Here is a 23,784-nt window from a genome sequence, read left to right on the forward strand (position 1 = left end):
TGAAATTTAATTGATTTTTTTAAATATACGAGGTGCTGGGGCGCATTCCATACTGTTTTTTTTTCTGATCCCTCTAAAACAGAAAGAATAATAAATTAGTGGATGCTTTATTATCACAAAAAGAGATTAAATCATGTTGAGTATTACCTTTTACTACCTTCGGTATTTTAAAGTATTCTAAGTTGTGGTGGCTTGAAATAGGACCTGTAATTACTTAATACTATTCATATTCACTCCTCTAGGAGGTGGTATCCTGAATGGAATGAGAAATAATCTCAATTATGAAGCTTTCCTTCCTCTCTCCACCACCCTTAAAATAGGATGTATTGTCTTTAATCTATATTAAATATACATTACAAAACTAGCAGAAAGCTTTGTAGTTGGTTATCCTTTTCTCTGTAAAATTTTCAATTGATACAACTTAGAAAATGATATTGCAGACTATATTGTTTCTTCTATTGCAGACATAGATAGATAGGTTTAATTTAATAGGGTGTCCCGTCTTCAGAACAGTTTTAATATCTTTCATCATCTCACACTCCGTCGCTCTTTCCCCTTCTCATTCTCTCTTAACATATTTATTTAAATTCCTTTTAATTTGTTGTCTATTTATGCCTCCAATTTTTTAAGCCAGTGTTATTGAAGCTTTAATTATAAATTTCCTATTGAAATGACTTACGAAAAGAGCATATTTCTTTCATTTATAATCTATATGTACCTCAATTCTTTGGAGATAACTTATGAAAAGAACATAATTATTTTTTAAATTTATAATCTGTTTATACCCCAATTTTCAAGTCATTCTTGACATTATCAGAGTTTTAGTCATTAATGTTTTTTTAATCATGTATCATACACCATTACCTGCATGGGAATTAGCTCGGAGATTATTCTTTGTTTTATTTATTTATTTTAATATGTTGACCTCTCTATTTGTGTGTTTTAACGTATTTATTCATTAAATTATTTTATTTTATTAGTACTATTGTTTTTTTTTTGTTTTTTTTTTTTTAAACTTATTTATTAAGTGTTTCCTGTAACCGGTTTTTTATTATATTTTCCTTTTAATCTATGTGTTAGTCTTATTCTCGTTAAATGTATCTATTTGTTTGTTTTTGCTAAAGTGATCTACTGCTGTGACTATGAATGATGGTCTGATCTCACATTACCGTCTAATATTGAATTTGTTTAGCGGGTCACTGAAGAGGATCTACGAGGGTGAATTCCGGAGAGCGAATTTGTTGATCGGGTGAATTAAAAAATTGTGAAAGGTGAAATTGGAGGAGCAGAAATGAGAAGGAAAAATAGGAATGAATTGAAACATTTGTATTTGTTGTACAGACCGAAATTGAATGCAAAAGGAAACTGTAGGGGGAAAAAAATTGTTTATTATATCTTATTGTTGTATCTCTTTTTTTCTGATTATACCATGTATGTGTAATTTATATATGTCCGATTACGGATTGGTATGCTGTGTGAGATAGCAACCTGATGTATTTAGGCAGCATAGATAAATAAAGTATTTCTCTCTCTCTTGGAAAAATAAGATAATATTACTTTAAATTTCCCTTAATTTATAATCTACTTAAGCCCTAAGTTTATCATACTATTGGTACCATTATTAAAGCTTTAGCTATAATTTTTCAAGTGAAATAACTTAAAAAGTACTTACTGCAGGTGCTCAACAGTACTCTTAAATTATTAATCTATAAATGACTTAGACATGGACACGGAGTAGGGGACTCTACAGTCCAATACCTATTACCAACACACGTACGGTTTTTATTATACTATTTTGTTGTTACTTATTTATCACAAATAATGTTCACAAGAATAGGAATGTGTTTAACCTTAGAATGATATCGTTATTCCAGTCAGTGAATTTTATTCACATAGAAATAAAGAACATTGTAACTGCATAATATCAGCGTCCATTTAAAATGTTTCATAAATAAATAGATTGACATATATAAGGAATTTATACAATTTATATTGCACATTTAAAAATGGTTTTCATTGCAATTTAATAACTCAGAATTTTTAGTCTTTGGAATAGGTAAGTTATCTTCCTTTATATCTCATTATTATTATTGTAAGTAGATTGGATAATAAATCATTAGAATTAGGTAAAGCAATACCAACATTACGTCACTAAAATACCAAGTCCCTGAATTCCCCAACTTGAAAATACGAAGCTACCTTAAGTCCAGTGATATCTTGCAGTAATTAATATTACTGAACGGATGTACAATTTTATTTTTCGGTTTGACTTTTCATTTACCCGAGAAGTTCCATTTTAAAAATGAACTATTGCCCCTTCCTCCACGCCTCCCGTCCTTGGATTCAAGGAATAGTATTGATAAGAAAATATATGGACTAGATTTATTTCCAAAATCATTATTAAATGAACGATAATTGAACAAGTTATGAACGTTTAAAATAAAATAATAAATCAGGAATGTGGGATTAATTTTTTTTTCAAGGTAGGTCAACCGATCAGTTATGGATAGTTGGTTAGTGTTGTTTCAAAAGAGCTGGTAAAATGAGAGTTCAGGATGAAAAAGGATTTTGACTGAGGGAATCGAAAGCAACTAATTATTTAAATTTGAACGGCATGAAGGAGATGATCAGATGTTCTGTTATGAAGAATATTGCAATAGATCGGTGTGAATGACATGAAAGGCCTGTGTGCAGAAATTCTGTCTCATGTTTTTTTTTAGGTGACTTCAGAGAAAACACTACTAGGGTTTCCCAGAAGTGTGGTTTTCATCATAAACAACATAATACAAAGCTTAGCTCTACTTAAAATCCCCCAAGCTGTTTTCACTTAAAATGTTATTGCCAAACTACGATAAATTAGCACATGCACAGACGTGTGGATTTTGTTTTGGTTGGCTGGTACAAATAGGCTCAAATCAAAGAGAGCTTCTGCTAGCATCCACAAGTTTGAACCCCGTTAGTGTTGTTTTAGAACTGTCAATAGATGAATATTTGTGCTCTGTGTTTTAATTAATTAAAGAATTTCTCTAGTCTTTGGGATCAATAATTAAGTCTATTTAAAGATTGTATATCTTAAAATTCTATCGATTGGATGTAAATAAATTATTTCAAATATTGTCAATCAACTAAAATGGTTTATTTTGATTTAAAGCAGCACGGATATACATTTATAAAGATATTGTAGATTTGAGTAGTTAAATTTACAAGTATTTAATACAAATTCTTGAACGTAAGTTGAATTGATACGTTATGGAATACTATTCCTGGCAATCCTCCGAGGCGCCTGAAAAGAAGTTGGCCTCGAGACCTTCTAGTGTAGAAAGATTATTAGAGTGCTACCAATGGGTAGTTTCTCTACATGCCTGTACATCACTCCATTTTGATCTTACATCAAATTTACTAAATATATTTTAATGTAAATACAGTTGTAAATAGCAATTGATAACTAAAAAAAATATTCCAATTTTATATATATTTTCATTTAATTCTAATTTGTTATTTGATATATGAAAATAAAATATATTTATATTTAACATCACATCAAACCCCTAGTTAGTCAGAAAAAAAAAATGTAATTTTATGCTATGTACTCGTATTAAAAAACGAAAAAAAAATATTCTGGAAACTTGTAATTTTTCTTAGGATAATTATATTATTTTCCTTTAATTTTAAAGTTTTCTCGGTGTTCTAGGATAGAAGCTAATTTTTATTTATTTATTTTTTTTTTTGAGTATGTTTTGTTTTAGACTTAACAGATTATAAAACTTTCAGACAGTGTCATAACATGTTTCAACACTTAATGCTGGTTTTTATTTTATTGTCTATTTTATCAATTCAGTTGATGTACGCAAGTAATTTACAAAAATAATTTACTTATTTATTTATTATATAATTTTCTTTTTCGAAGGCATCAATTTATGATGTTTTCTTATTTTTGCATTCAGGGCTAGTAAGCAGTTTTGATATTTTTTTTTATTTTTCTCATTTATCGTCATAGTTCTTTTGTAAAAAAAAAAATTACACAATTGCTATGAAATTTCGCAATCTTTTGTATTTTTAAGATCACAAATTTTCACTGCTGTGATGCTCTTTTTCTATTAAACTGTAATCTAATTATTCTAAAAAAGAAAACACCAAAAGATGGACGAGTGGTAAAAAGCGTCGGAATGAAGAATACGTGATCAATGTAAAATCAATAAAAAATTAAGAGGTATGAAGTATAATGGCTGCTTATTAAATTAAATATTGATATTGTTAATAGGTTATTTTTATTAGAAAATAATATAAAAACATTTTTCTATGAAAAAATATTTTTTTTATATATTGTTGTATTACTAAGCCTGAAAAATGAATCAATTTTAACCATTGAATATGCCAATGATCAATACGATATAAGACATTTTTAATTGTTATTTAAAAAATGACCTTAATTTAGGTTAAGCTATCAATATTAAAATGTTTATAACTAATATCTAAATATCAATAATAGTTAAATAAAAGAATTGAGATTTGACAGAATATCAAAGCATAATGTGCTTGTATTTTATTTTATTTTTTTATTCATCTCATTTATCATCCACAAACTACTTTGTTGGTATTTATATCTCCTTCCATTTCACCCTTGTTTATTCCATTTTGTTCCTTTTTATAATGAAAATATGGTAAACCGAAGGTAATTTAATCTCTGGAACATACAACCGAGTGGATACTGACCTTTGTCATTTTCTTTGTTCACCAAGGATTTGTTGGGATTTTGGATTTGTGGCAAGTGGTAAACGTGTAGATCCGGGTTAAAGGTAAACAACAAATGCTCAAATATACCTCAGCGTCAGAAGCCACCTTTAGAGAGAGTGAGCTCGCTTTTAGAATTTATTAATTTTAATTAAAATGGATTCACGTGTCCAGAACAAAAACTTAATTACTTCCATGCAAATTCGAGAGGTATTTTTTTCCCCCGTTCCCAGAGAGCATTGAGAACTTCAGAGGAAATTGTATACGAAAGATCATTATATCCCAGGGCGCAAATACAACAAACTGATTAGACAGGGTGGTTCGGACTGAATATGGCAAAAGGAAGGGGGGAGTAGGAGAAAAAAGTGGTATGGTGGTTGGCAGATGAGCTGGCTGCTATAAATGAGACCAACTCCCCAAGACTATTAATTTGCCTCTACTAATGTGTGCGGCGATTATGTGCAAGAGCAAAAAGCCACCCCACTTAGGACTGCTTGGGAAAAACGGTATTTAGTGCACGCCTGGGCTCTGCTACTGACTCACTTTCTCTATTTCTCTGTTGTCGTAGGTGTCAGAACAATGTGGTTCTAGGTAAATAAAATTATTATGCTAGAAAATACACTTTCTAAAAAAAAAAAAAAAAAAAAAGTGCGGTGCGCGCATCAAGTTCATTGCCGTATTACTGTATATACATACAGGGGGAGAGAGAGAAAGAAATACTTTATTCATTCATGCTGCCCAAATACATCGGGCTGCTACATTACACAGCATACTGATCAATCCGTGACTGGAGAAATATAAGTTACATATTTTTACATGATATAATATAATAGATAGATAAAAATTTTTTTTCTTCCACAGTTTTCTTTTACAATTAATACCAGTCTACAAACTAACTACAAGTTTTTCGATTTATTCCTTTTCTTTTTCTTTCCCTTCCATTTCACAACCCCTATTTCATTTGATCAACAAATTCCCCTATATAACAAATATTAAAATATATATAATATAATGAATATAATTTTGTTTCAAATAAGAAATCAACAGTTTAAGAAAATATAACGTAGCCGAACTGCAATCGGGAAAGATCGGACGGTCTCGGCATAACCCGTTCGAATTGAATGTCTGAATGTTTCCTTTTTTTCTCTCTTGTAAGTTATTCATAAAATTCTTTAATATTTTGAATTTATCCTTTCTTTATTGCTTTGAAACGCTGAGAACTGGTTATTTATTTCAAATAAACTAAATTAAAAGTACTTTGGAGGAAAATGTATTAAACATTAAACTCTGTTAAACTATTTCAATGAAGATAATGACATTCTGATATTATAGAGCACTTAAGTGTTCATTGGTTTACCGAGTTTAATCAAAATAGTTGAAGCCGTTTTGGAGAAACTCCTAAAAAAAAAAAATTCTGAAATCGATTCACTAATACAGCTATTCTGGTGGGTCGATTTCAAATGTATTTTTTTGTTGTAAACTCGAATCAGAAATTTTACAATTTCACAATACTCATTACTAGATATTCCTTACAACTGTAATTGAAAGTAAAAAAAAAAAAAAAAAAAGGTGATAAGAATTATGTAAAATATCACATTGTTTTACTTTTAGAGTAAAAAATGACCAAAGGACAGTTCATGAAAATTTACTCATTTATTAAAATATTACATAGTTGAATTATAAATTACATCCATTGATTTTCTTTTCTAAAATTTAAACTTCAAAAGGTTTTGACATCTAATGTCAATAAAGGATTTTCCTCACCATAAATCTTCCAAGGCAGGTCTCTCACAAGGATATTTTTTGAAGAGAGCAAGAGGAAAGCTTAATTTCTTCTCTCAATGAAAACCAACAGTTTTATAAAATGTATTTTAAGAAATATATTTTGAAATAAATATTATCATTTCATAATATTAACTTATTTTATTTAAATTTTTACTATTTGAGCTTTTTTTAGAGCATGCATGACAACATAATTATTTAATTAATTACAGAATGTATTTTATCAAATATTTTTAAATAGTTGTATCTACTTGAGAATGGCTAGTTTTAACAGATAATGCAGTTCTATCTTACCACAAACTTAGTAGAACTTAAGTGTTGTGTAACTAAGTGTTGATCCTCTCAAAACTCAAATCAGGACTTACACCACTTTTTTATTCAACGGCTTGTATGTATATGACTTCATAATAGTTTATAGAAGCAGTTGGCATGTGCTCTACACAGATTACACTCAATTTTGTTGAATAATCGTACTCCTTTGATCATTTTTCATTAGTCTCAATTTGCCAAAACTCCTTCCTCCACAGGAAAAAGAAACTGAGATTGTAAGAAATATCTTATGGCTGTAGTAAGGTTGGGATATTCCTCTACTAGTTTATTTAAATTAAATTAAATTACTGTCTCTCTTCACTTCTATTTCTTAAGTTTGGAAAAAAAAAATAATAAATTGTGCACAACTTTTCTCCTATACTGTAATCTAAAGGTTTCTTTGAATTGTAAACCATTTTGTTTGCACTTGTTTTACATGTACAAAAACCAATGAAAACTATTATTATTACAGCTTTGCAAGTCAACCTAGTGACTCATATAGTACACCAACAGGTCTCGCACTGAAGTATATTTAATAACCAGATGCATCTAAAAGAGTAATCAAGCAAAAAAACAGATCAAATCTCTATTGCAGCAACAGTGAATCGAAAATTCTAATTTCAAATGTCACATTATCATAAAAAATGGTTAAATTTAAATATAAATAAATACTTTGCAAAAATTAAATTTTGTCCAAAATTTGATGCTCCCTAAATTCTACCAGCCAGAGGAAATGCACCTTTTACCCCCTCTCCCCCTAGTTCAAGCCATGTAATTAGTTACTTTAATAAGTAAAAGTTAACAATTAAATAGGTTCAATATCAAGAGGTACTTATAATAAGAATGAGAATGAACACAATTCAAATAATTCATGGTTAAATCATATAAGATGTTAATTATTATAGCAAATCTTCAAATGTTGAACTTGTGCCAGTCTGTATTTTAGCCTTGGGTAAGTGGTTGGTCTTAAAGTGCCATAGCTAACAGATCTCTTTTGTTAAATGGAATTCACTATCAAGAATTTTGAAATTTAGATTTCAATCTGGAATGACGGTAATTTTTGTTTAAATAATAGATTCAAATAGTAAGATGAATTAGTCAATCTTAGGTAGCTCACTGGTCATGCCACAGAATTCCTAACTCATAAACACGAGTTCGAGAACATTTGACAGAAAATTTATTTTCTATTGTATGAACCATAAAACCACAGAGACCCTGGACAACACCCACTATTTATAAAATGAGTGCCTGCTTTTTCATTAGATAAAGAGAAAAATCTGCCAGTCGAACATAGATACCCAACCACATCATTTTTTTGTATAAACATTGATCAAGGACAGTCTATTTTAATCCACAGAAATCATATGATTTGTGGATATTTTCTTTTGTTTTTAGGTTAATTATGTCAAAAATACATGTATTGGCATGTTTGAAAATTATTTCCCATCAGGAAATTTATTTTTTGTAATGATGCTTACATTTACATCTGGAATGCTGCATGGGTAAGAGTTGAAATATAAAAAACAAGTTTTCACAAAAAGGTTCTTAATTTTTATATGCTCTCAATAATATATACTATAATTAAAAATAACAAGTACAAAAATAGTACTGACTCATTTCTCATGATATATTTCGAAGCAGTCTGGGTGCAGAGGTATTTTTGTTTGAAAAAAGATAAGAAAATTACTTAAACAATCAATGAACGAACTATCTTAGATATTTTATATTAGACTATAGAAATTATTTCAAAATGATATAACAATAATTATAAGTGTAAACACGTGTCAGGGAAGAAATGGATTATTTGATACTACAACTACGACACTTTCCCTTTATCATGGATAGGTTGTATGTTTTTTTAGAACATGTATGAGTTCATCATATTTCTAGGTCACGAGGAAATACCCTGAATATAACATTAATATGGGATCTTTAATTGTACCGCAACCTTGACATATTATCATCAAGCTGAGTGGCATGGGATCATGTATGACGATGAGCTATTGCCAAGAGTTGTTACTTTCTTACAATGTGTTCGGAGTGCTAGGAAAAGTTCCAGCACCTCCCCTTCTACTTCAATTGTCCGAAACCGTGTTTAGTACAGTCCTAGCTTCCACCAGCTACAATTGTTCTGAGTTCTTCTGCCTTTCAAGATTTTTATACTACTTCAATTTTTTTTTGTTATCAAATTTATTTTTTGAAGTATATAAGTTTATTTACTTATGCATTCTTTTATTTTACACTCTTCCAATAAAATTTTTTACATGTTCAAAAGTTTTTTTTTTCACAATGTTTTGGATTCTTTCACGTTTTCTAAATGCTTTATAGAAAATGTGGTGATATACAATAACTTTCTAGAATCCATATTCAGTAATTAAGATAAAAAACCAAAAAACATTCATGCATATGCTGATTGCATAAGTAGATTCAGTGGCATTCATGGATGTTAATAATAATATTCATGGTTAAAACTTTATTTGGCTAAATATTACATTTTATGCTAAGAAAATATTTACAAAAAATTGTATTTTTAAGTGATTTTTCAGGGGACCCCTCTTGATCAAAGTGTTAAATTCCCTCAACTATAAACCTCTGACAATTTTTATGATGTAATTGTTTTGAAAGAGTTAAAAAATAAAACTCTTTAAAAAAATTCTGTCTACTCTTAATTGCTTATATATGAATTGTCTTACATCAGAGGATTTAATTAAAATTTTAAAAAAATACTTTAACAGCTCAACCATCAAAGCAGAAACAGATTATTTATATGTTTGATAATAATTTATTATAAACTAAAGTGGAATCCTTGGATTCGAATCAATGCCTCTTATAAGTCACACATATCTCAAAGAGTATTAACTTAAATTAATATAACAATATAAATGTTATATTGGAACTTGCAGTTCATTGTGTTGATTTCAATTATTAAAAAGTTGAAAAAGTTAGAAGATTAAAGAAGGAATTTACAAAAAAAACAAATTAATTTATCAATGTTTATATTTATATTACAAATATTAATACTTTAAAAAAATATCTCCTTACAATCTGGTGCATTCCATTTAATATTGGAAGAATTATTAATAAATATTTCTCAGAGTTAACAAATATTTCATTAAAATTATTAGACTGAACCTAACCACCAAAGATAACAAATGTTGATAAAGTTTTTCACTGTCTACTATGTACAGAGCAAGCCTAGTTCATGCGAGGCTAAGTACTAACTTTTACTGTAAGGCTCCCATCGTAGTTTGTGATTGTGAAAAATTTTGAATTTGAGTTTTTGACAGATATATATGTTTTAAGGTTCCTCGAGTCCAAAAAAATACTTCTTATAATCTTGCAAAATGGCCTGTGTGTGAACAGCCTAGCTTAAAAGTATTAAGTTGTGCGATACTCAAATTACATATTTAAGACTGGTATATGCCTCGGATGAGCTAGCAACTTTTTCTATAAAATCGACTTACAAGGAGTGCCTTACAAGGAGATTTTGATTTAACTCAACAAGTTAATGTAGAATTAAATAATCTTTGATATCAGCTAGGTCTTATCCTCAATGAAATAGCCTGACAGGGCTTAAATGACAATTTATTTTTTTAAAATAAGAATCTTCTGGGTTCTTCTTTTATTAATACATTTATGAAGATTTAAAATAGATTTTTTTTTTTTAAATAACTTAATCTATTTACAATACAACTTTGGCATTTGTGGTAATAAAAAAAATGTATAAAATTTTGATTTATACAGATTATTAAAATATAAATAAATCAACATACAAAAATGTTTTTCCACGCAAGACAAAAATATAAAGAACTGAATAGAGTCCAATAGAAAACAAATATAGCTCTAAAACAAAAGTTTGAAACATAAATAAATATAATTCAATTTGAGCAAAATTGATATTTTAAAACCAGTCATTGTCACCACCAACTTCATTCCTGAGAGATGTGAACAAAATATCCCTTGGCTTTGGCTTAGGTCTAGGGTCTTCTTCAATTTCAGTTTGAATTGCTCCCGTCTTTCCCAACATCCATTCTAATTCTGAAATAGAAATTAACAATCAATATAAATATGAACAAATCATTGGGTGGTTATGTTTCACAATAGGAACACTCATTGTGCAATGAATTGTCGAAGTATTTATTTATTAATCAGACAATAAATGTACGAATTTATGATACCATATATTACATTAACAGTTTTTATTCCAATACCAATTATATCAATAGAAAAATCTATTGATAAACTTATATTATAGGTTATAATATATTATCCATTATACCTATATTATCCAAAAGAAAAGTAACAGGAATGGTTGCTTGACCATTTAATTTTTTTTTAATAATTTGTATACTGATTCCTTCATGTACCTAGAGATAAAATTAGTTGGGAATTCTTTTTTTTCATGGACTGCTTATTAATGTCAGGCATGTTTCTTTGATTATAAAGGCCACTTTCAGAAAATACAAGTTGTGTATGTATTTGCAGTTTCTTAGAAAGATCAAACTAACACCTTTTGGAAGATAATGTTTCAAGCTAAAAAAACTTATTCTTAGTACATTTAATGTCTTTCTACTGATACGATAAAAATTGACCAACATTTAGGGTTCAAAACATTTCCTTTTTCAAATAATTTTTTCTAAGAGAAGGATTAATTTCCTTCCAGTTGTTAAAACTATTCCTAACCTATCCCACCTTCCGAGTAATGGACCATCTTCCTTCAATTAGTTAAGGTCAATTAACCATCTCGCAAAAAAAAAAAAAGTACAATAATCAGTAATCCTGAGGTGAGCACTGGTTACTAAATTTAACAGCTAAATGTTTCCAATAGAAATAAGCTAGAAATAAGTTCCAGAAGTTCAACTATAATTATAATGAAATTTACAAAACAAAAAGTAATACTAAAAAATACCAAAAGGGTAATTAGAGAGCTATTAGGCCAAAGACTGAGTTTTCACCTTAAATTAAATCGAAAGGCAATTATCATCACAATAAAACTGCAAAAAATTAAGTATATTAACTAAGAAAGAAGGTGGACAAGTTGAGATTAGCTAGAGAGGATCAAAAATTGTCAAAATCTTTGGTTTTTTAAAAAGAAGAGTCAAAAATATCAGTAGAAAAGGCCGAATTTTTCAAGTTTCATTCAATTATAAACAACCTCCACTTCATAAACCAATACAGATCATTACTGTATAAGTATGTTTTATTGATTTTTTTTAGATACATTAAAATGCAGACATAAGATAGGTGCTTGAGTTATGGTTAAAATAAAATTAATATAGATAAATATAATAATGTAACTGCAAAGAAATAGTGTAGCCTTTATTGCTACAGAAAGTACGTTCTCACTTACACTATAAAGAGGTATGATACAAGTTTTCTGAATTAATAATCTTGAAAAAGCTTTTCTATAAAATAATACATTTATTATCCTTACCTTCACATGTGATATCTTCTCTTCTAAATTCCTGAGGTCCAATAAACTGCTTTTTCATTTCTCCTTCGAAATAAATGAATATGGTTGGCAAATTTTTGTCAGGAAAATTAGGAATACAAGTAGTAGATATGCTTTTAAGAAATTTGACAGTAGGGAATTTCCTCGCCAATTCGGATAAATGTAAGTTCAGAAGTGAGCATAAAGGTATCCTAGAAAATAAAAGAACATGAATGAGTGATAAAATACATTTATATAATTACTAGCAATAAATTAATTAAAAAGAAACAACTTAACAAGAAACAACTTTAGAATCACAATATAATTTTTAATTTAAATCAAATATAATTCTGAATTAAATGAATCTGTAGATTTCTTATAATTCACTAAGAAAATAACCGATTTTATTTTCAAAAATGTTATAGGATGTCTGATTATAGCTGAATGTTTTAGAAGAATGGAAATATATCAGAATATGACTGATGGAGTTGGTTAAATAGAATTTCATATGGTAATAAGAAAACTAATTAAGGTATCATTTTTTTTTAAAATAAATAAATTTAATCTCGATCTTATTTTACCTATGGTTTTACCTAAACTATTATCATTTTTAATTAAATATAGGTGATATATTATTTCTATGGCAGAGTATATAGATTCCTTTAGGAAATGTAGTTTGATATATATATGGTGTATGCATAACACAACTCTATCACTTATCATCCTACATTGGGATTAAATTAATTCTAGTACATGTCAAAACACTTACTTCATTATTTATGGTAGTAATACTTTCCCTTACTATATATTTCAAAATTAACAATTAAGCAAAAGTGAAAACTGACTATTGTCATAACAACTAAGGAAAAAACTAGAACATCAATTTTCTCTTTTAGTTAATTAACAAATTTTTTCATGAGAACATTAATTTTCTATTTTAGTAAATAGACAAATTTTTTTCGAGAAAACATTAATTTTCCCTTTTAGTTAAATGACAAATTTTATCATGAGAACATTAATTTTCTCTCTTAGTTAATTGACAATTTTTTCATATCTCATGTTTGTTGTCCCGTTGTTTCTTACAGCTAAAAATGAGATTGGTTATTTAAGGTACTTTAAAAGAAATATTTTTGAAAATTCAGCATTTATATGCTCTCAAACTATTTCAATGAGGGTAAAACCTAGCTAATATTAAAGACCACTCAATTTTAGATAGATATTGTTGATAAGAAGAGGTCCATCAAAATCATTGGAGCCATTTTTGAGAAAATGATAAAAAAAAAAAAAATAAATAAATAAAGTTAATGATATAAACTGGCATCTATGGTAAGTTGGCTGAAGTAAAAACAATGCTGTCATATCCCAAGCATGCAACCATTTGAAATGCTTAATTTCAGTTTCATACTTTCATTTCTGAACCAGGCTATTCACAAACACAAAGAGTATTTTGTGAGATTTAGTTAGCTGGATTAAGAGAGCCTTAACACATTAATGGCCAGTGTTGTGAGAATGCAACACTCTGAAAAGTAGACAAAAAAAAAGAAGGTGGCAAGACAGGGAATGATGAGACTGAACAGATTTTCCATCTTTTCTCTTTACATGACTTATTTAGCCAATAAGTTTGGAATTAGGGATTCTTTGTACTCCATGCTTCATTTATTATCAGTGCTGTTATTTGTAATTAGACTACCATAAATTTTATGCTAATAGAAATTCCTATTCCTAGTGAGATTGCTTTGAGGAGTTGCTGATTTATTCGTAACATCTTAACACTTTGAGGAAATTAAGTATAACAGTAAGTCAAAGTTATTTTTTGTATTTATTTCTCAAAAAGACCTGTAAAGTCATTGTTGTGTAATCACAACACAGGTTCTGAAAGGGCACTGCAAAACAGTCTGGCAAAAGAAACATTTTTTTCCCACATAATAATCGTATTTAAAAATTTTATTCTATTGATAATTATAAATTATAAGAGATCTTAAAACTTTCTGAACATAGTGCACAACTTTTTCCAGCTGAAAATGATAGATAAATGTTCCACCATCTGTTCTTCATACATCCATTTTGGATATAAGACTTGGTGCTAGAATAATAAACTGGGATGCTTTATTGATTTTAAGATTTATCAGAGGGGCAAAAGGTCTCAAAAATGAATACAAAGATGAGTATGGGGCAATTTTTCAATTACCTTTCAGTAAAGTTATGCCGATAATCAATTGGGGAACTTAAAATAACATTCATGGATAATGCCTTTGTTCTTTGGTGATAGAACAATAATTCCATTGTCACAGTTATATCAAATGGTGGATTTTTATTATTCAATACAAGAAGACATTCATTCAATGGGGAGAAGAAAATTCAATAAAGTACTATAATGAAAATATGGGTGGAACTGATAGAATTGACCAGAATGTTGTCAAATTTAGAATAAATTTGAGATACAAAAAATAATACAGGCCTATTTTATATCAAAGGGGCGTGTGACAGTTAAGGCATCATCTTTGAAATCTAGAGTCAAAAGTGGTGCAAGTTTGAATCAGGATGTATTTTGTGACAGACCTAAGGAATGAATCTCAACATTTCCACTTTGGCTAGGACCTGCAGGACCCTCTTATCTGACAGTGAAGGATGCATAGCAGGAAAACAAAAAAAAAGATAAACATAGGTAAGTGAAAGTAAAAAAAAATAGGACAATTAAGTTTTAAACATAAATATGCTAATTAAATGTAGGATTATTATATTTTTTAATAATTGAAAAATAATTTTTCTCAATTTAAGGCTGCAATTTATAAATAATCTGTCAATCTTAAACTTAAATACAAAATGAAGAAAAAAACTTAATAAGACTTGTTTTGAGAAATAAAACATACCCTGTTTTGTATAAATGCAGAATAACCCATATGCCTTCACCAGCTTTGTTGACTTCATTAACGTAATCTTGGCCTGATATTTCTGATACTTGACCATACTTTGCCTTCTGCATATAAGCTTTTATTTCAGCCAACCGTTTGTTTTTGTATTCCAGAAGAACTCTCTCATCTTCTTCATCTTCTAATAAATCGAGTTCATCGAACGAGCAATCTTCCAACCTTTTCTCTTCTGTAAAATCATGAAAATTACTTGTACAAAAGGGAAGCTCTGGTTTAAAGCCATAACTATCTATAACAATAAATTGAAAATTGAAGATACAACTTTTAAAAGAGTATATTCTCATAAGTAATAGAATAATAGAAATAGTAAAAGAAAAATTGTGGCCCCTCCTAACGAGAAACTCACATAAATTTTGTGTATTGTGTATAAGAATATTAAAAATATTTATAATTGTATGTTATTTAATTTATCTTTCTTCACTTTCAGAAACGAGCATTATGAAAATTATTCCCTTTATTCATTACTTTTCGGATTGTATGTAAAAAAATAGAATCAACACGTTCTGCCTAAAAGGAATATAAACCAAAGTCCAAAGAGTCCACATGCTTTTACACTACGAAAAAAAATGTCATTTAAAGCTTGCAACATAATTACCTTTACTTTGTTTTTCTTTTATAGTCTGCTCTACTAAGTTCACAATTTCATCTTCAGTAATCTCTTTTTCTTTAGGTGGAAGAATTCCTTTGCTTCGTAGAATGTCATTCCATTCAGTATCTTCATTAGGATCCTAATTAGAATGAGTTTAATGACATTTATGGTTCACCATACCAAAAATTATTTAAAAAGTTTAATTTACCTGCATTGTTAGCGATCAATTGGGAAAAACTTAGTGGATCTGACCTGAATTTTGAAATACACTTAGATAACCTTATAAGGCAACTTTCAAACATAACCTACCTCAAATGAGTCATATTACCCAGATATGAGACTTTTAAAAGGTATGATTAGAAATAAATTATCAATGAATCATTTTAAATTCTAAAATTAAAAATGCAGTACGGATTTTCAATGCAGAACTAGAATGCTTTTATTTAGGTCACTCATATGCTCTAATAATTAAGGGGGTTTTTCTGAAATTTGAATACATTAGGATTGATTATATGATAAGCTTATCATTTACAAATTATGTATCTAATTTTAACCTAAATATTTTTTCTTCCTTGATAAATTATGCATTATTCGTCAGTGTCCTAATGGCCTCTGAGTGTAACGGTGTTGGCAAGCCTTGTCATACAGTTTTTCTCTTTGCGTTCTGTCACCTGTAACGTGTAGTATCAGTGAAGTGCTAGTTGTTATGAACGTTCTTGGATACAATTTTATTGTAAATCGGTTTCATTCCATTTCTTTTAATAAGTAGATTAGTGACTGGCATGATCTTTTTAATATCCTTTAATGGACTGTGATGTAGGACTGTTATCTTCGGAAATCGATGTTCCGAAGCATCACTCGGAATTAAAAAACATTTTTGCCATTTACCCCCCGAGCTTAGATGGTGTTCTCGAAAGTGATAACATGGGACTAGAAAATACATGGTAGGCATTTCATATTGTCGAGTTTATTAGTGTTCTTTAAGAAATATTAATAACTGAAGAGTTTTATACAGCAATTAACTTCTTAATAATGAATGTCACCTTCCCTAGCTTTAATTTATTATCTTATCTTAATCATTTGTTTGTTATTGTTTACAAATAGTCTTGTGTATTTATTTTTGTTGAATTGGTAACATATTTCAATTGTTCTCATTCTCTTTAATTTGTCATTGAAGATGAAGTGTAACACAACTTTACTTTTAGGACAGATGATGAGTTTGTTGTGCCGCCAATACCTGATTTACCTCCTATCCCACTGCCAGCGCCATCCACTAATGTTGATGTAACATTTGAAGACTCAACAACATCCAGCGCACCAATATTAGAAGAAATTGACTGTCTCTTCTCACCTGTTAGCCAAGCCAATGAAGCTCAAGATGACTCAATACGTAATGTTTATTATACTTATTTTACACATTAGTATTCTTAGTGAAATACTGACTTCTTGTTTGTTCTGATTACTTGTATGTAATTCACAGCTTCATGGACCGAATAAATTCAGTTTAGATCATTCATCCTTATCATAGATAAGATTTAGTGGCTGTCTAATATTTGTCAGTTTGGTTACATACCCATAATAATGAACTATTGTTTTATAAATATATTATATATAAAGTTTACTGTGATAAAGGTTCAATCCGTTTTTCTAGTTAGTATGTTGTAAATATTGGTTTATCAATTTGATTTATCATCCCTTCCACTACAATGTAAGTTATGCTTAGAAAGTTAAACATTAAAAATTAATTGATAGTGGAGTAACATTACTTTAGTATAAAAGTAATTACAGTTGTTTGAAAGCTCTTTGTGGTTTTAGGTCCTTTCTTTTATAACTTAATTTCACCTCTTATATTTAAGGTTTGTAGACTAAAATACCAATGAATTAGTATCAGATTTGTTTGTTGTTGTAAACAATTTTTATTATATCCTCTAATTTTAGTCAAATTTGACCTTGTTTATTTATGGTTTTAGTGACCCATTGGGATGAATGGTTAGGCTTAGTCTTATCTCATTTAGACTTGACTGAATCCATCTGTTGTTTTCCAATTCTTATAAAATGATAAGATGGTTAACAGTAAAAATTAATTTTTTAACAATTTATTACATCAAATATGTTAATCAACAATTTATTGTTAAAGATATCCCTTTAGCTACCAGATAAATTTGTTTGTGTTAGGTGAAACCATTGAAAATGCACTATATTCTGTAACTGAAACTATGAATTTATACCAAATCGGATATTTTATTCTTGGTATTTAAGTATTACTCAAGGAATGTTTTGTTAAAAATGCCAATATGAAAACAACTTTTTTTTCATTTCATTTATTTTAATCTTGTAGTGCTTCTCAAATTGTGTCTTAGTTAGGTCATATGAAATGCCAATCTTCGAAAATACTTGTCAAATATGATATCAATTTATTAATTAGTTACTTAAAATTAGCACTTATGCTGATTCTCCAGTACATAAAGATTATTCATTTGGAGATTGTCCTTACAAGACGTACAGTGGGTAAAATAATTATTTGTACTCGTAGTTTTTTATTGTTAAAAATAACAATTTTAATTTTATTATTGATTTGAATTGATTGTGTTTTAATTCTGTAACATGTCAGTGAAGTAGATTGATATACTATTGAATTTTTATTAAACTAAGTATTTAATACTTTGTAGTTAGTATTTTATGTTAACTATCATGATGGAATTGGTTCTTTTAATGGGAAAATTTATTTATCAGCCTTGGTTCAAATTCTGCATTAGTAGATGTATAGTACTTGATTTCTGTTATCCTGGCTTTCATCAAGCTTAATTTGTTTTGTTTGAAATATTTTTATGATATAAATAATTCTGCATCGCCTGGCACAAACCTGTAAGGTTTAATTTTAGTTTCATTATCAAAAACAAATTTTAAATTCCTTTTGTTATTTATATTGCTTTACTAGAGGTGTTTGAATATATTCTTTTTTACTTCTACTTTATTGATTTAATCGATCACATTTGAGGTGATGGCTTCAGACTGGTTTAAATAGCCATGTTAAGTTGTGGGGCTTAGTTATGAACAAATCTATTAAAAATTAATAAGAGCTGAGTCTATTTACTAAGATCTAAGGGTTAGATGATTGCATTTAGGGTGATCTTGTGGTTTTGGGTTTTGAAGGGGGATCAGTGAATATAGTTGTGCTGATTATAATTATTACTATTGGCATCCAACCTTCGGGTCTGCTAAGCCCCTGTTTATTTATATGTTTAAACATATATTAGTTATTTTTGATATTTATCCTCGTGGTTAATGCCCTGACCTGCCTGCCCCTGATGAAGCCCTGCAAAGTGGGGAAAAAGAAAAATTTCTGATTCTATTAAATTTATAAAAAATTCCAAAAAAAAAAAGAAAAGATGTTTAAGAGTTAAGTAAGGTAAACATTTTTATTTTTTTAAAAATAAAAACATGGTCCTTTAAAACCCTTAAATACAAATTTAATAGAAATTAAAAATTACAAATTTTTGGACTTAATTTGGAGAATTTTTTTTTTCTGCTGAGTATGGCCTTCCTGCCTTGCTTCAATTGACTTGCGTCAATTACTTGCTGAATTGACCTTCATTATACCTCAATACCTAATCCAAATCCAATGTTTCTACTGAGCTAAATTTCTGATCTTCCAATCGATATCAATATTTTGTGGATTTCATCCCTTTATAAAGAAAACAAAGTAGTTCCCTCTAACATTTTATTTTATATCTATGGTTCTAAATTCCTGAACCTTTTCAGGAATTGATAAAAATATGATTGCAGTAAAGAGGAACATACCTTAAATCAGTTGTTCTCTTCGATATTTAATCATGAATTTGACGTTTACTGGTTCATTTCAATATGGACCTCTCAGGTCAATAAATTAATTATTTTTGTTTTTTGAAATGATTTATTAGGTCTTATAGTTATTAATTGAAAATGAATTTTATATTGATATAATATAGTACACCATTAGAAAATCAAATATTTTAGTAAAATATATGTGTTATATATATATACATATATATATATATAAAATGTGTATTATGAGAAAGTGACGAAAAATGGATAAACTAATTAAAATTAATAATTAATTTTTTTCTCTTGTTTTATTATTTGGACATTATGTAGTTTTCACCATGAATTATCTACGTATTTAGAAGAAGTATTGCGACTACATGGCTTTACATTGCCTTAGTTAAGCAGAAATCAATTTCTACCAAAAGTAGGATGGATAAGTGAAAGTTGTGTGATGCACAAACCTTACCAGATTTTTTTTTACCATATTGAATAACTTATCCTTGCAACTTGTAGGGATTATAATTATTATGGTAATAATCAAGTAATTCTTTTTTTAGTTCTACAATTAGGATGTATTTGTTTTTCTTGGCTTATATTAAGGCATTCCTGAATTTATTTTATATCATTAAAGCTTTAAATAATTCTGTAATTATTTAATATTGTAATTATATTTAATAAACATATGTTTTGCATGTAAACATTTAATGAGGTTAAAACTTGTTTTCTCTTATAATAAACTCTTGTTGGTATATTTCTTAAAATTGCCTTGGTGTCCGTATTCGAATACTCGATTTTTCAACTTTTTTTCTAGTTATTAATTTTTTTTCTTTAACTTTTAATGTTTCATTATTATCTTTGGTTAGGATCTTAATCATAAATAACAAATAATAAAAGTTCTCTGCTTTATAAACATATGAAAATTAATTTGAAAATGAAGTGAGGCTTTTTATTAATTTTCTTAACATTTTAACATCTATTTCTAGGGATGTTTATTGAAGTATGAAAGATAAAATTTACTGTTTGGATTATCACAGTTGTGTTAATTAGGTTAGATCCTTCCTCAAAACTGAAAAAAAATGTTTCCAAAATTAATATTTTTCCATTATAGCCAAAAGTCCATTCAGAATCAACATTAATAATATACGGAGATATGTTGTTACCACTTTATTCAGTTGGTTTTTAAGATAGAATGAAAAAGGCGATACACAGGATATGTAAGAACTACTTTAAAAAGAAAAAAAATTCTCAGAGTGCTTGTCGACATTGGAATAATTTGATAATTCATTCAGCTTTGAACAAAGTTTTGAAGTAATTTTTTTTATCAAAAGGAATACCTAGGATTCTATTTTATTTAAATAGGTTTTTGCCTTCATTGTTGTTTTAAATTATTACAAATGCAAATATTACAATCACTTGAGTGTCTAGTTTTATTACTTGAAAGTTAATTTTTGGAGAATATAATATTGAGACATGATTGTATACATCATTCTCTCATTCTATATATTTGAGTTTCTGAAGAAATAAAGTCCTGCAAGACATTTGTTATTTCATTTTATTTTTTAAATAAATGAGATCAATCAAGATTATTGATCACCACTTTAGTCCGTTTTCTAAATTACCATTCTTTTAAAAAATGATTTCCTAACATTTCTTCCTCACTGCAAAATAACCATAGAAATAAGTGGAACCAAATATAATTAATGTTTAAATAATTGTTAATTATTCGAAAGGCTCAATATTAAGGAGACTATTCTATTTATGATAAATGCACTTATCATTTATAAAGAAAGTACTTATATAAAGTGTTGTTATGGTGCCTATCTATAGATTTAGTTTTTGTTAAATTTGTAGTATCATTAATAATTTAATATTACCATAGATTTTGTTTTGTTTTTTACAGTTGATGGTGGCAGTGTGGGTAATGCTGAGCCTGGGATTTGTGGGCTCCGTAACTTAGGAAATACGTGTTTTATGGGCGCTGGCATTCAATGTTTGATGGCGACAGCTCCAATAGCTATTGCACTTTATAAAACACCAAGTACTCCAAACCATCCTCTTACAAATAGTCTTGCCGACCTGACCCGTAAGATATGGTGTGGGCGTTATACTACATTTCAGCCTATGCAGTTTAAAATGGCATTAGCTTCCCATTTCCCACAGTTTAATGATTTTCGCCAGGTTTGTTCCTTATTAATTTGTTATTCATACCTTTCAGAAATCGGTTATTACAAAATTTCTGTTAATATTAAAATTTTATAGCATGATTGTCAAGAATTTCTTGCTCTTCTACTTGATGGCTTACATGAACAGTTAAATACTGCCACTAGTAAAGATATGGCGTGTCAAGTTGAAACAGGAGAACTTCCTGAGAAACATAATGTAAGTATAATCCATTCCAATCTTGTTATTGATTTTGTTTTCTAGTTTAAACTTGCATTTTAATCTAACATTCCATTTTTCTTGAATTTCTTTTTGCTATCAATTTGCTAATTTTTAACTATCTCAATTCTTGAGAATGATATCTACTTGTCATCTCAATTGTTTTATTTTGGTTTTTTTTCCAATCTGTTTCTTGAATATCATATATCAACTATTCCACTCCTTTCCCCAATCGAACTGGAATCCTTGGTAATTTGTGTATAGTATATTATGGTACATGACACGTTCTTATTAAAAATTTAATAATGCTTTGTAGTATCTCCACCTTCAAATTTTTTTAAAATTATGATGTTTTATGTTTCATTAAAACATTTAAATAACGGTCACTCCAGAAAATGTCATTAATATTCTATTACACTTTTAACATTTCAGTGGTGGTTGTTTAGTAATCAGGTGCGAGTGCTTCGGATTACTACAACTTATAGTATGACATGATTACTACTAATTGATGTTCTTAACTTTACTAATCTTTTTATTTATTTTTTAAATATACTTAGTGAGCTCTTGGAGATTGTATTTGTTTCTCACTTGAATCCTATTAGGAATATAGTTAAAATGATATTTGTAGAAAAAAATAAATTATCTCTGAATATGATGTTTTTGAATATTTAGGGGGCATAACTTATTAAATTTGATTTGTTACTTACTTAAATGATATAATATTTAGTAATATTCTCTTTTCTATTCTTTCATTAGAGCAACTCTCGATTCTCAATGCAATTATGGTAAATTGGCTGTCTCATTATTCGCTGTTATAACTCATCTTGTAAAATTGTATTCTTATTTCATACTTACCTTTAGGGATGCCATTTATTTCTCATAATAGGGTACATATCATGCTTTCTGGCTGATTTTATTTTCCTCAGGTCATTGAAGATAAATCAATCCTCTTTTTCACCATATCGTATCTAAGTAAACTTAAGGTATTCTTAAGTTTTTTTTAAAAATATTAATAAATGGTTTTTATCTAAGGAAAAATGGTTTCATGGCTATTAATTTCCATTTATTAAAATTTTAGCAGACTCGGCATTGCTTTGCTAATGCTGGATTTGAGGATGAATATAGATTGAATGAACTCAATTGAAAGTTTGATATTAATTGTTGTATTTAGTTAAAATAAAAAATTTATATGTACATTATTATTATGATTTGGCAACATAAATTGAACCAGCCAGTGTATGTGATAAGGAACCAAACAGAATTTTTCTGATTATGCTTAATAAGCAATGTGGATAATTTTTTTTCATTTTACATCAAAACTGAAGGCTTTTTCTTTATCTAATAGTGATGTAGAGGAAGGTACTTGTTATGAAATTAAAATTCTTTAAAAAATAATTTATGAAACACAAAAATATTAATTGGTTCCTTATTGCATAGGTGAGTTGAATTGTAATTACTGATTTATCCAATTCAAGTCTGTTACAGTGCTCTTTAATACACATTGTTTTTTATATTCCTATAGTTGGAAGTACATTCATATATTTTGTTTTATCTTCATTCACTTACATGACTATTTCCTCTGCTTCTCTTAATAGTCTTTGCTAGTCTTTCCATGTCATCTTGGTTATTTCTTAGGACCGCGATATGTTGTCTGCGTATGTCAGGACTCTTTGTTTCATTTCAACATGCACCCCACTATTTTCGCTTGATGTTCTTCTAATCACTTTTTCTAGAACTAGATTGAACTGCATTGGTGAGAGTCTATTTCCCTGTCTCAGACCTGTTCTGTCTTCAAAGGCTTCAGACATTTCTCTTTGTTTATATATATA

General features: G+C 28.5%; 2 protein-coding genes across 7 annotated transcripts in view; one reads left to right on the top strand and one right to left on the bottom strand.

Moving 5' to 3' along the window:
• Positions 1–9,801: 9,801 nt before the first annotated feature.
• viaf (viral IAP-associated factor) lies at positions 9,802–16,183 on the bottom strand. Its single transcript, XM_014417753.2, has 5 exons — positions 15,981–16,183; positions 15,779–15,911; positions 15,124–15,352; positions 12,257–12,465; positions 9,802–10,860 (listed from the first exon to the last, which is right to left on the bottom strand). Exons 1-5 carry the CDS (start codon positions 15,984–15,986, stop codon positions 10,724–10,726), a joined length of 714 nt encoding a protein of 237 aa, XP_014273239.1. The 5' UTR covers positions 15,987–16,183; the 3' UTR covers positions 9,802–10,723.
• Positions 16,184–16,337: 154 nt separating this feature from the next.
• Positions 16,338–23,784, top strand: part of LOC106678905 (uncharacterized) — a 32,535-nt gene continuing 25,088 nt past the window's right edge. For 4 of the 6 annotated variants that reach the window (XM_014417748.2, XM_014417749.2, XM_014417750.2 and 1 more), the window contains exons 1-4: positions 16,338–16,716; positions 16,978–17,162; positions 21,477–21,754; positions 21,836–21,955. In XM_014417748.2, coding sequence (XP_014273234.1) covers positions 16,577–16,716; positions 16,978–17,162; positions 21,477–21,754; positions 21,836–21,955 — 723 coding nt within the window. In that variant the 5' untranslated portion in view covers positions 16,338–16,576. Of the gene's footprint in view, positions 16,717–16,977; positions 17,163–20,525; positions 20,885–21,476; positions 21,755–21,835; positions 21,956–23,784 lie in introns of those variants that run through there. The other 2 variants (XM_014417751.3, XM_014417752.2) reach the window with 2 other exon arrangements.

The sequence above is a fragment of the Halyomorpha halys genome, unplaced genomic scaffold (genome assembly GCF_000696795.3).
Source record: "Halyomorpha halys isolate HHAL.00 unplaced genomic scaffold, Hhal_1.1 Scaffold167.1, whole genome shotgun sequence".
NCBI lineage: Eukaryota > Metazoa > Arthropoda > Insecta > Hemiptera > Pentatomidae > Halyomorpha > Halyomorpha halys.

Excerpts from the sequence above, each read along its gene's own strand:
- viaf (XM_014417753.2), bottom strand. Across the intron at positions 12,466-15,123 it reads CTGCATTTATACAAAACAGG|GATACCTTTATGCTCACTTC; the intron begins GTATGTTTTATT and ends TTTATTTTCTAG. Across the intron at positions 10,861-12,256 it reads AGAAGATATCACATGTGAAG|AATTAGAATGGATGTTGGGA; the intron begins GTAAGGATAATA and ends TTTCTATTTCAG.